This window comes from Vulpes vulpes, chromosome 6, assembly GCF_048418805.1.
Source record: "Vulpes vulpes isolate BD-2025 chromosome 6, VulVul3, whole genome shotgun sequence".
Lineage (NCBI taxonomy): Eukaryota > Metazoa > Chordata > Mammalia > Carnivora > Canidae > Vulpes > Vulpes vulpes.
In genome coordinates, this window is record NC_132785.1 from 27,784,601 (window position 1) to 27,799,394 (window position 14,794).

The following is a 14,794-nucleotide window of genomic DNA, read 5'->3' on the forward strand; positions in this document are numbered from 1 at the left end:
AAGACTTTTGAATTCTAACATTAAATGACTTGATACGTAAAAATAGAGACTAACAAACATTGAAGCAAATACCAATGGAAACATGCAGTTAGTTCCTACTCAATCATGCTGATCAGCTGGTGTGTCTGTGTTGTTGTGCACAGAACTTTGGATGTAGTGTACTTGCATACAATTTACGGGCAGCTCACTGAATAAAGGAATAGTTACCTCTAGCGCTGAAATAAATCAAGGCTTCGCCTGTGTCCCTTACCTTTGCCATGGCTTCTCCCATCCTCCAAAAGCGGCACAACGATAGTGTTGTTCACATTTCCAGGTGACCGCACAGCTGTGTAGACAACAGGCACCGACTGTACCACCACAGGGATGCGGTGAACGTGACTCAGTTTGTTAGACTGTAAATTCATGGGACTTGAAGGCGGTACAGGATGGATAATGTGCAAAAACTGCTGGCCTCCCACCCCAGAGGCGGAGGCTACGAGGGGCCCTGGAGTTAATACTGTTGACGAAGATGATGCTGAAGATACTGATGTTATAACAGTCGGGGAGGAGGCTGGACGACTAGACGACGATGAGGAGGTTGAAGTAGAAGAAGGTGAGGAGGCGGATGCTGTCATGGAAACCGGGGAGGATGAAACGGCTGTGGGGGATGTCCTGGCTTTGTTGATTGACAAGTCCACTGGCTCAGTTTGTGTTTGGAAGTGATCTACAGATAATGAGTCCTCCGGGGGCTCCCCTTTCACATTATTTAGCAACAGGGGAACAGCTTCCATATCGGGGTAGTTGTGGACGTTTGGAGACTGTGGGAAGAAAAGGGGACACATGTTGATCTTTGTTAATCACATATTTAATAGATGCAGTATTTATGAATGGGGTGCTTATTAATTTTTCTTCTATTGCCACGAGACATTACTCATTCCCCAAATAGTTGAAGAATTTCTTGGTGACAGTCATTGTGATTGGAGTTGAGAGTACAAAAGTACAGAATAGTATAAGACAAGGCCTCTGCTAGAAATACATTTTCATCCTACTGGGGACAGACAGACACAGTTGTTCAAATCCAGTGAAACAAGCACTCCATGGAGGAGAAAAGAGGCCTAAGAACCCCAAAGTTAATGTCAATTTTATATAAAATCTCTAAAAGACAAGGGCAGGATGCAAAGCGTTGCCTACTTAAAACTGTATAAGTACAACAGCTTATTTAAAAACAACTATTTTAATTAAATAAAGGCATTCATGTATGTTGGCTTGAACCATCCTGCATTTATGAGTCTCAATCTCCTCAGTTATAAAGCAATGGGAATTTTGATTAAACTTAAAAATGCTTCCCAGCTCTATAATTCTACAATTCCATGATTCTAACTCTTACTCAACACTATCATAATCTGGAGGCATAAAATCACCTGGCAACAATACTGGAAAAATCACTGCGTTTCAACTTTTGTATATGGCACAAGAGCTCCCATACCATTCTCATAAACAGCACTGAAAAGGGGCACAATTGCTGAATTATTAAATATTAAATATTTTCTAACAATTGGGTCATGTTTTAACTCTTAGTGATAACATTTTTTTTTTCTCAAAATAATGTATGCAACTGCTACAACAAACATTTTAGGAAATAACTGTAGAAAAAACTTACTCTGGGAGTTTTAAATTGTTTATGAAAATTTATTTAACTTAAAGATAATTTTGTACATGTTCATTTTTAATCTTTTTAGTTTTAATGAGCAAATTTTAAATAATAATAATAATAAATTCAAGATTCTACCCAGACTAATGGACTCAGTATTTTATTATTGGACATGAATATAATTTATCATTATACTTATTCACTCATAAATTCAACAAGTGTTCATTGAATGCCCACCTCCAAGGCCATTTTAAAATGGCCTAACAATTCTATTAGCATGTGTCATGCTAGCCTTACCAGAGAAAATTAGACTGTGACAAGATTATTTGGGTTATATCTAATTTGGCCAGGCTAACATAGGCACTGATGTTCTATTGTATGAAGACCAAAAACTTTTTTTCAGCTTCATTATGGTATCAGAACAACAATGTCTAAAATTATATTAAATTGGTTCATTTCATTCTCTGTTTAATAAAAGATCTTGGTTTTCTATTCCCCCTCCTGCCCCTAAAATCTGAGCATACACTTAAAGGAACAAAACATGTTTCTTAAAACCTTTCTTTATAGAATATAAATTATAGCTCCATTCAAAACATACAATAGGCAGTAGTGCAAGGGAATTCTATTCAACAAGATAATAAGTCAACAATGGTACCAGATCAACTAAAAAGGGAAATGGGTTGATGTTTTACTGTTTTCTTGTTTCTAAGCTAAGATGGTTACTTACCCACAAAAAAAGAAGAGAATTAGAAAATATAAAAATAAACCATCCAAAATATCTACTGCATGAAATTCTCAGTGCCAAGATTTCATTCTGTGTGTTGAAACTGAGAAACAACTCTTTAAATCTCAGACATTAAGAAACAAAAAACCCCCACAAATACCATAAACTGAGCTACTTTTTAAAAAGCTATTAGCATTATCTACTCTTCTAACTAGAAGAGTATTTCAATTGATTCCCAGCATTAACATTTAATTCCTTTTTAGAATATAAGACATTCTTATTATATGTTATACCCACACAGAAATTCTTTATTGAGGCTGCCTTCATAAAATATCCCAAATGGTTTGTCATTAAAATTATAAAATATGTCATTAAGCACATGTTATGAAACACTGTTTGACTTCAAATACAGTCTTGATTAGTTTCTCTATTCTTACTGTATTAGATACATGCAGATACAAAAAGAATTAGAAGAAAAGAATTAGATACAAAATTCTCAATTTTGGAAATAGTGATCATTCTATCTAGTTAGACACAAGGTCTCTACATAGGTTTACAAACCCAGGGCTGAGGTGTAAGTCGTCATCACTGTAGAAACATTTTATAATGTAAACAAAAAGACTACTTTAATGGATTATGACAATACGGGAGGTGATAAATATGGAGCTTATTTATAGAGACGGCTTATGAGACATCAAGTGTCACTGAGCTTCGCGAATGACTTCAACTTTTCTAGATTATGAACAGGAGTCCACCTTTTGTACGTAGTTGCTTAATTCCTAAGAAAAATATTCATTCCTTAAGCTGTTTTATAACAACAGAAGAAGACTGTTCCTCTTATAATTCTGTTGCAAATACAAGGAAAGCTATGAAGGACCAAATATGAAGAGTCCCTAGGTGTTTTCAAATACATGAAAACTACTTAGCTTTTACATGAGCTTAAACCAAAATACAGAAAATGATCACAAAAATTAGCAAGAATAAACCAAACCCTTGGACTACACACATTCTTTGGAACCTTGGACACATTATGTATGAATTTATAAGCATCACCATTGCAGAGCACTTCTTGGTTCCTTCTTCATCTGCAGCAGGTGAAATGCAGCCAGTATGAACCCAAACAATGCCTCATCAGTATAAAGGGAACAACATCTTTATTGTACCATTTACCTGTTTATAGTAGTGACATAATATTATATCCTCACAGCCCATATGTATCTCTTCTACTGGGATGTGGCAGGTAAAGCCACACTGTAGTTTCTGGCTACACATACATATATGGAAGGCTAGCAATACTACCTAAATACGGTTTTAAAACATCTATGGCATACTTTTGCTCCTGTTTTAGGAAAGAGAAGAGACCTGAAAGACTGATCCTGAAATCATCATTTGGAATTCATTTTCTTACTTTCAGAAAGGTGAAAATTGAAATGCACTGATTCTGAGGTAAGAATCCATAAATACATAGCTGCAGTGAGGTGATGGGAACAGAGCAGAGAGCCAAAAGTGACAACGAAAGCTCTGAGAGACCAAGTAACACACCAAAAGAGAAGTACTTGGAGCAGCTAGAAATTATATAAAAGGACTACAAATACACATGAGACATATTGTGGGTTTAGCTCCAGACCATGGCAATAAAGTGAATGTTGCAGTAGAGCATGACAAGTGAATTTTTTCCAGCATACAAAAGTTATATTTCCACTTCAACTGTAGTCTATCAAGTGTACAATAACATTGTGTCTAAAAAAACAAGGTACATACCTTAATTTAAAAATACTTTATTGATTTAAAAAAATGCTAACCTTCACTTCTAATTCTAGTTCTCTTGCTATTTTCACATCTGCAGTTACTTCATCCACTGAAGTCTTGAGCCTCTCAAAATCAACTATGAGAGCTCAATCAACTTTCTCCAAACTGCTGTAAATGTGGATATTTTGGCCTTTTCCCATGAACTGCAAATGCTGTTAATGGCAACTAGAATGGTGAATCTTTTCCAGAAGGTTTTCAATTTATTTAGCCTGGATCCATCAGAGGAATCACTGTTCATGGCAGGTGCAGCCTTGCAAAATATATTTCTTAAATAATAAGATTTGAAAGTTGAAATGACTCCTTGATCCATGGGCTGCAGAACAGATGTTGTATTAGCAGGCATGAAAATAACATTAATCTCTTTACACATCTCCATCAGAGCTCTCTGGCAACCAGGTGCACTGTCTATGAGCAGTCGTATTGCGAAAGGAATATTTTTCTGATTACTAGATCTCAACAGTGGGCTTAAAAGATTTAGTAAGCCATGCTGTACACAGAGATGTTGTCACCTAGGCTTTGTTGTTGCATTTATGGAGCACAGACAGACCAGGTTTAGCATAATTCCTAAGGGCCTTGGGATTTCTGGAATGGTCAATGAGCACTGGCTTCAACTTAAAGTTACCAGCTACACTGGCCCCTAACAAGAGCATCAGCCTGTTCTTTGAAGCTTTGACTTCTCCTCTCTAGCTATGAAAGTCCCAGATGCCATCTTCTTCCAACAGAAGGTTTTGACTATGTGGAAAATCTGTTGTTTGGGGTAGCTACCTTCATTAATGATCTTAGCCAGATCATCTGGATAACTTGCTGCAGCTTCCACATTGCCACTTACTGCTTTACTTTGCACTTTTATGTTATGGAGATGGCTTCTTTCCTTATGCCCCATGAACCAATCCAGCTTCAAATTTTCTTCTCTAGCTTCCTTATCTCTTTCAAATTCATTGAATTTTTATAAAATTCAAGAGTTAGTGCATTGCTCTGGATTAAACTTTGGCTTAAGGTAATGTTGTGACTGGTTTGATCTTCTATCAAGACCACTAAAGCTTTCTCCATATCAGCAATGAGGCTGTTTCACTTTCCTACCATTCATGCATTTACCAGATAACGCTTTTAATTTTCTTCAAGAACTTTTCCTTTGCATTCACAACTTGGCTATTTGGCGCAAGAGGCCTAGCTTTCAACTTGTCTCAGCTTTTTTTTTTTTTTTTTTTTTTTTAAATTCATGAGAGACACACAGAGAGAGAGAGGGAGAGAGAGGCAGAGACACAGGCAGAGGGAGAAGCAGGCTCCATGCAGGGAGCCTGATATAGGACTTGATCCTGGGTCTCCAGGATCAGGCCCTACGCTGAAGGCAGCGCTAAACTGCTGAGCCACCGGGGTTGTCCCTGACTCAGCTTTTAACAAGCTTCTTTCACTAAGCTTACCCATTTCTAGCTGCTGACTTACAGTGAGAGACATATGCCTCTTTCTTTCACTTGAACATGCAGAGGCCACTATAGCATTATTAATATTGGCCTAATTCCAATACTGTTGTGATTCAGGGACTAGAGAGGCCCAAAGAAAGGGAGAGAGATGGGGAATAATTGATGGGTGGAGGAGTCAGAAGACACACAAACTTTATTAAGCATGCTGTCCGGGATCCCTGGGTGGCGCAGCGGTTTGGCGCCTGCCTTTGGCCCAGGGCGCGATCCTGGAGATCTGGGATCGAATCCCACGTCAGGCTCCCGGTGCATGGAGCCTGCTTCTCCCTCTGCCTGTGTCTCTGCCTCTCTCTCACTGTGTTCCTACCATAAATAAATAAAAAATTAAAAAAAAAAAAACATGCTGTCCTACACAGGTGCAGTTCATGGGACCCTCAAAAACAGTTACAACAGTAACATTAAAGATCACTGATCTCAGATCACCAAAGAAATATAATAATAATGAAAAGTTTTAAATGCTAAGTGAACCAACGCTGTGGGAGAAGTGGCACCGATAGACTTGCTTAGATGCAGATCTGCCACAAACCTTGATTGGTTAAAAAAACAAAACAAAAAAGCAGAATCTGTGAAGTGCAGTAAAGCAAAGCACGATGAAATGAGGAATGCCTGTACAAGTATTTGTGAAAGTGAGAGACGATACGGTATGTTCCCAGGAAACAAATAAGGAGTAGGAATGCTGAATAAATTAGGAATAAAGAAAACTCAGAAGTTATAAGCACCGTGAGGAAGAGAAATTTCTTTTAAACAAACAAAACCAAGAAAGGATTCCATGCCAAAATTTTACACTTGAGTATTAACCACTTGATTTTTGATACAACTAAGTGCTCCTTTTGTTGTCTGTTTAAAGCCCACCAAAATTTTTGTCTGGGAATGGTGATGTTAGCTGAATTTTGCTGTTGATGTCCTAGTGTGCAAATGATCAAATACTTAATATATTCAATATATTGAATATAAAAAGAAACAACATGCCTTCTAAAGGCATGAAGATTTTAAATAAATACTGGATTTCTGTCAAAGGGAATGTGAATAATTTCATAAAAGATCTCAACTGATTTAACATTAAAATAATACATCAGTAAACACATGTTATCATCAAAAATAGTCTTGATTTTTCTTTTTTTTTTTTCTGTATTAGATATATCTGGAATTCTAATTCTAAAATAGTGACTATTTCCAGCCAAATTTTTCTCCTCCTACATATATCTGTATATCTAGTTAGACACAAAATTCCCACATAGGTTTACAAACCAAGGGCTGAGGTGTAATTCATCTCTGTAGAAACATTTCATAATGTAAATGGTTACATACACACAATCTTTCCAAAGGATTATATATTACTCCTTGAAAGGATAATATAATTTTTTGAAATAAAATATCTTAACAAATCACTGTATAAATACCTACCAATTGTAACAAAATAAATGTAACAATATACTTAATAAAAGTGTATATATGAAAATCTAAAAATAAATACAAAGAGGATTATACTGTCACATATTATTTGCTTCAAAAGTCTGAAAGCCAGTTTTAATCATAATAGTCCACTCAATAAAATATTACACATAATATTCTAATGAACATATTCTATTCAGTGATCTGGGGATTCCATATGAGCTTTTTTAATAAGATAATCTTTTTCCTCAATAAACATTTTAAAATGTAATTTTAACTTTAGGCATTTTGTTGAGTGAATATAAAAATGAATCTAAAACCTCCTACATATTAGTATCCACAGTATTAGATGTGTTTCCTATAATTGGCCATTATCATCAGCTGAATCTTATTATGGTCTGGCAATAACTAAAAAGTGCTTTTAATATTGGCCATGTCTTTAAACTCTTGGTAATCCTAAAAGGAGAGAAAAAAATGTCTGGACACAATCTCATCTTTGGAAAGCCCACCAGAGACTCTTATGCATAGTCATAGTTGAGGACTCTGCTAAGTGTTATCCAAGATTTACATGCAGTTTTTTCCGTCTTTAATGGCACCAGGAATTTTTAGAGAAGCAGAGCATTTACACACACAAACAGAATGCCCCAACTATCCATTTATCTATCCACTCATCTACTCACCCAGCCAGCTGGTATTTAAATGCATTATATTTAATTTTATCTTTATAAAAACTTGTTGAGAAATAATCTCATGGTACTTTCTAGAAAAGTTTATAAAGTGACCTAACATTTCATAGCTCATGGTTTAGGATAACCTTTGCTTTCTAAGTGTGTAGTGTGATTATTATAGAAAGAAAATTTGATTTGGACACAGAAGAATTCATGACCCTGTCACTTACTAGCTGTGCCATCTTGGTATCATCATTAAAATTCTCTAGGTATGAATTTATCTACCTACAAAAGAGTAATATCATTCCATACTCATACAATTTTTTTACAGATTGTATTAAGGGCGTTAAGTGCTTTAAAGTAACACTGATTAGTATGGGATAGAAGCAAATGAGCTCCCTCTCTTAGAACTAAAAATTTCAGAGGCACCGAGGTGGCTCAGTCAGTTGAGCATCTGACTCTTGATTTCAGCTCAGGTCATGATCTCAGGGCTACAGGATCAAGCCCTGAGATGCTTAGGCAGGGAGTCTACTTCTCTTTCTCTCTCCCTCTCCCTCTCCCCACAGCTCTATCTCTAAAATAAATAAATAAATCTTAAAAAAAAAGAACTAAAAATTTCAACACTGTGCATAAGGTATTCTGATGCAGGATTGCATAAATACAGTCACTGTACTATATAGGTGCAGTGTTTGCTAATGAACCAAACAGATAACATATATGCTACAAAAGTAGCTAAACAAGTCAAAATATTACAAGATTATTAGGGTCCACATGATTGTAAAAAAAATATCTCTTAAGATACAGAAGACAGTCATTGGATACTGTTTTTTTATTTGTTTGTTTGTTTGTTTTGCTTAACTAGACTGACCCATAGGATGATCTGTAAAATGGAATACATTTTAATCAATTGGTTTGATTTCTTAATTCCACAATATAAATAACATACATCAATCCATAGTTCAGTTTGCACCCATTATGACAATATATAATTACATTAATTATTTTGGGATATTGACCATTCTTTGTCAGTCTTATCATGAGATGAAACAGGAGAGCATTATTTGTTTCTTGTGTGTCAAAGTAAAGTTAGTTTATGTAAGTTTCACTGTCTAACTTGGTGATTAATTGAACATATATTTTTTATGGAAAGTGCTTAAGGAAATGTACTGTGCACTTCATGTAAAAAAAGGAAATAAACTATATCTATGATTCTATATCCTTGATCATTGAAGCTTTTAAGTTATATATCACTAGTTTATATGCAAGTACATTTAATTAATAAGCTAAATTCTTTTTTTTTTTTTTACACAAAGCACACAGTACGTGCATGTCATACTTTTTGTGCCTTGGTTTCCCCCATAAGTAAATGAAATTTGAGAGTTATGAGCACCACGCTGAAAGCAAACAAGCTATAACTCTGGCCATTTTTGCTCTAAGTATAAAAGTGACCAAACAACCACTTGTGAACAACAGAACATGCACTGTACTTTCTTCTCTAATTGTTCTATTTTACTAAAAAGGAAAGCCTAGTTTCCAAGATTCGTCTTACATGTGTCCTTTTGGTCATCATTTGTCTTGCTTTAAGCCCAGTGATCTTCCTGTCTTACCCACATGTTTAAGGATAAACTCTTTAAACACAGACACTGTAAAAGCATGTATGTTTTAAGATTCATTTAAAGAGAGAGAGCACGTGCATATACCACCAAGTGGGGATGGAGAGGGGCAGAAGGAGAAGAGAGAGAAACTCAAGCAGATTCTCCACTGAGGGCAAAGCCCAAGGTGGGGCTTGACCCCATGACCCTGAGATCATGACCTGAGCTGAAATCAAGAGTCTGACGGATGCTTAACCATCTGAGCCACCCAAGTGCTCCAAAGTGTGTACTTATAAAATAAAATTTTAAAAATTAAAGGAAAGTATACTGAAGAAAAGGAGAGATAAACTGTCATTCCTCTAATGTACAGGTGAGAGAATAAAAGGGAACAAGTAGAAATGACAATCTAGACCTTGGCTAGAACAAGTAGGACCATGACAATCTGGACCTTGGCTTGTAAAAGTTATTAAAATAAGCTATCCACTGTATGCGAGGGGAAGATATGTGAATGAACATTGAGTTCAACTGGGTTATCTCAATATCTCAAGTGTTAGTTTAAGAAATGATCAATTCCTTAAGAAAATTCAGAACATACACATAACGGACTGTGTGCTTTGACACTTACATTTTTATGCTTTCACATTTGAATTGGAAAGGATAGCCTTTTTTTTTCCTTCTTCAAAATTTTATTTACATTCCAGTTAGTTAACATACAGTGTAATACTGGTTTCAGGAGCAGAATTTAGTGATTTGTCACTTACATCTAACACCCAGTGCTCATTATCACAAGTGCCCTCCTTAATACCTGTCACTTAGGAAATGGGAGCCTTTAAAAAAGGGTTCAATACACACTTAAATTTATCCCAAATTTTCCTTATTTCCTAGTTGTCAAGCTCTTCTATGACCTATTTATTTCCCAGGACTTTCATATTATTTATTCAAAGCAATCAGAATCTATGTTAACAGGATCACAAATCTGAAACTCTGGTTTGGTGTGTGTGCGCTGTGAAGTTGGGGTAAGACGCAGTAGAGAGGGCTCTCCTCTTATACAGTGGTGAAGGATAGAGGGGATTCAGTTAACTTTTTTTTTTTTTAATAGCACACAATGAAATGAAGCAATGAAAAGGCTGACAGAAATGTTTGGACACGAACATAATGTGTTACATATTGTATGTAAACATACAAGTATTTAGCAAATAAATAATATTTTATCACATAACAATCAGTGAATCCTCACTACATTTGCTAGATTCGAATATTGTGAAGATATTAAGCCACTTAAAATCTTATTTACCTGGCCAAATGATACAAAGAAAGAGTGTCACTAAAACAAATGTCAAACAGACATGTAGGAAGTCAGTTTTGTTCCTTATACTCTTTACAACTGCTGTCACACTGGAGCATGCAAAGATGTCTTAAAAAAAATTGTATGGTTCCAACTATATGTCACTTTGGAAAAGATAAAACTATAGAGACAGTAAAAAGATCAGTGGTTGCCAGGAGCTTGGGAGGTGGAGGGTAAGGGGAAGAGGGACAAATTAAGTGAAACACAGAGGATGTTCAGGGCAGTGAAACTCTTCTATATGTTACTGCAGTGGTGGATGAATACATGTCACCATGCATTTGTCAAACCCCACAGAACTGTACAGCACAAAGAGTGAACAAGCTTAACGCAATGATAATACTAATGTACTGATATAGGTTAATCACATCATTCAGGGTAACCAATGTGCTGCACTAATGCAGGACTTTAATAGTAGGGGAAACTGCATAGGGGTGGGACTGAGGTGGGCACATGGAATGTTTGTGTATAATCTGCCAAATTATTCTGTAAATTAAATTTGTACTAAAAAAATAAATCCCACTAATTATTTTTGGGAAACCAAATTCAATATTAATGCTGTAGATGAGATCCAATTTTGTCTATTATTTTGTTTATCATTCTTCATAAAAGTTAATAAGGCAAAACTATTATCACAACATTTGTGGATTAAAAAAAAGAGCTAGTTGTTTTCCACCTTATGATCAGAATCTTTTTTGTTATTTTGGTTTTAAATTATTATTATTCAGTGACTAATTTAAAATATCAAAGTTTCATATTCACAATACCTTAAAGGGAAACATGTTACAGACTCTTAGGGGGAAAAAGAATTCATTTGAATCTTCACCCTAGACCAGAGACTCACACCAGGTACTGAGGCAAATGTCCCTGTGCTCATTAAAGATTTTAAAATATGCACTAATGTTTCCTATTCTCAAAGAGATTAATTGTCTCTGCTACCAGATGGACCTTGCTTTTGATTTCACAAAATATTCACCACAGTTATTTTTATAATGGTATCTCACAGTGGTGGAATATACCAAATTTGGGAGACAAGAAAACTTGACCCAAAGAAGATGAGATAGCCAAATGATACATCTGGAAACCCTAACACATTACAAACATATAAAGCAATAATGCAATCTTTTTATGTAAAATGAGGTATATTTACAAAATGTACATCTTACTTTCTGGATTTCTACAGCAATTAAATAGCCAAGAAGAACCTCTATAAGATTCTCTTCTTAGAGAAAATGCCTTTTGAGAGATTTCATCAACCAGGCCAAAACAAGACTAATGGCAAAGACAACAAAAATCTACCTTTTCCTACCTATCCCTGGAATCAGAGGCAGCTGCAATGGAAAAATGGTGCAAGTAGAAAGGTAACAGAGTTTAAATGCCCCAGAACTTATTCATGATTTAATTCTATCTCAGTTCACTACAAAGTTACTAAAATGGCTTCTAGGCAAACCAACACCTTTAGCTCATCTTTTGGCTTCCTATTAAATGAGGCATAGATGCACGCAGATCTAAGGATCTGAAAGAATGAAAGTGGTCCCCCACTTAACTGCAATCGCCACAAGGCACACACAGGTGTACATAATTCACACGTGTGCATGGAGAATGGCATGTACATCCAGCCCCTGTTGATCACACATACTGGGAAAAGCCTATGAGGAAAAGGTGAGAAGTGGCAGGGTGGGGCCCCAGAGATGACGAAGGCAGGAACAGGAAAGCAGGAAGGACAATTCATGTGTGTGAAAAAAGAGAAAGCAACCCCAAACCCCCTGCTACTCAGGAGATACTTATAATGACAGGGAACATCTTAGCTCAGTATTGGCTGGGACACTTATATAAGGATTTTTTAAAAAATGTTAATAGTAATGCTGTCAAGGGTGTAGCAAAACAGACATTTTATTATGCTGCAGACTAGCAGTAATTGGGTACACATTTTCAGGAATGCTGTTGAACTATGTGTGAAGAGTCTTAAAATACCTTAAAGTAAATAACATTTTTAAGAATCTAGGGCATTGCCGTCTCCCTCTCTTTTTCCCTACCCCCCCATACATATGCATGTACACACATACACACATACACCTCTCCCAAGCTGAGAGAGAGAAATCTTATATTCAGGATCTATTCAAAGTTTACCCCTAATTACTGTATTTTGAAAAACAGAATAATGTTTGGAATCAAAATTTTCAATCAACACCAGTGTTGGCTTTCAGAAATCACCAGAGAGAATATGCTTTAAAAAGGGTGGTGGGGGGGCAGTCAAGGAAACTTAACAGTCAGGATTCCTGGGGAATGTGAATGTGGAATCACCTCACAATTTCAAGTGCTGGCACTGTAGAGCAGCTTTCGAAAGATGGCTGTTCTATTAGGAAGATGAGATGTATACCAACCATCCCAGTTTCATGCAAATAAGTACTTCTGATGGCTTTGGAGAAAAACCCCAGAGGCAGCCATTGATGTAAACAGTGCTGTACCTCAAGCCATTGAGGTGACGTGTTTGAGAAAATGACAGCTTAAAAACTGGCAGCATTGATGTTGACCTTGAATGTGAAGATACTGAATAAAATCATATAAAATTGGGGAGTCTGGAAAAATTGAGTATTTTAAAATGTATATATTAGTTCATATAAAGTGTGGCTTGTTTTATAACTAATTTAATACATTAAAATATTTTAGCTGCTAAAGTTAAACTACTTATGAGTTTATATACTCAAGTTGGTTCCTCCTGGGGGAACAGGGGATAACTTAATGCAGAAAATTGTATTTAGACAAAGATAGCATTTGGGGATTTTGGCAAAGAAATATACACAAATACTCATTTTTGTCTTATTTATAGGAACAGACATTAAAAACAACAAAGTGGGCATAAAAACAGAAGAAAGTTTGGAACAATGGCTTTAGTCCCAGCTATAAACTGAATCAGCCATGCAACATTTCACAGGTAAAAGATGCAGCAAGTCCAGGACGCGGTGCAGGTGCCAGCAGTTTAAAAAGCATCACATGTGAATATAATGATGAGCCAGATTTGAAAAACAATATTCAATGACATGGAAAATACTATCTCTATAATTTTAAACTAAAAAATGTTACAATATCAAACTGCAAAGAATAAGCTTAATTTTGTCTCCTCCACCAACATTTTTATTTACACATGAAAATAAGGAAAAGGCTAGAACTTACTGCAGAAAGGCTAATAATGGTTTCTACATTTGGAAATTTGTGGGCAGTCTAGATTTCCTTTTTTTCTTTTTTTAATCTAAGTTTTTCTTTATTTGCTACAGTGAACCTGTGCTATTTTTAAAATAAAAAGAACTGTTACTTTTCAGGAAGATACACAAGAGGAGTGTACGAAATATATTTTCAGGAAAAAAAAGGGGGGAACAGAGGCATTTCTAATTTTTAATCTGGCTTTCCCTAGATTCTTGAGCCATACTGTTGTTAGAAGAAAATAACAAATTCTATTGAAATCCCAATCTGCCAAGGGCATTACTCCCATCAGGTTTAGAGAATGGCACAGCTACTTTACAGAAATTAATGTCTCTACCTCCATAACCGTGTCTCTACCTGGGTAACTGGAATGGAAGTAAAGAGCTAAATACAATCAGTAACTAGATATATGTAACTGCAGTAACCCCATTGCGTTGAAACTATGGATTCCTCTGGGAATCCCAAACTGCTGCACTACAGTTTCCCGGGAAAACATTTTCTACTTGAGAAATTACTGAAAACAATTATGTACCAATGTGTGGGAACTACAAGGCTTTTTATCTTTTTGGTGAAAAGGTTTCACTCAATCAATATGTATTTAGTGAACATTAGTATATAATCAGCACTGCACTCTGAGTGAGATATGTAAGGAGGCCAAAAAAGGATTTTACCACCTGCCCTGAAAGAACCCACTCCCCCGACCCCAACCTCAGAGTTTTAATGAAAGTTTCATCACTTTTTAGTGAACCGCATTCAGAAAACATGAAATGTATATGCAGGGGGAATATTTTAACATTGTGCCTTAAAAAAACAGAGGTTATTAAAAGTGAATCCAAGGGGTAGCCCGGGTAGCTCAGTAGTTTAGTGCCGCCTTCAGCCCAGGGCCTGATCCTGGAGACCTGGGATTGAGTCCCACGTCGGGCTCCCTGCATGGAGCCTGCTTCTCCCTCTGACTATG

The 14,794-nt window shown here is 36.1% G+C and overlaps 1 protein-coding gene across 11 annotated transcripts in view; it reads right to left on the reverse strand.

Annotated features, from left to right (window-relative positions):
* The window catches only part of KLF12 (KLF transcription factor 12), a 578,512-nt gene that overhangs the window by 138,706 nt on the left and 425,012 nt on the right, over positions 1 to 14,794 (reverse strand). For all 11 annotated transcript variants that reach the window (XM_072760694.1, XM_072760698.1, XM_072760697.1 and 8 more), the window contains one exon: positions 251 to 797. In XM_072760694.1, coding sequence (XP_072616795.1) covers positions 251 to 797 — 547 coding nt within the window. The remainder of the gene's footprint in view (positions 1 to 250; positions 798 to 14,794) is intronic.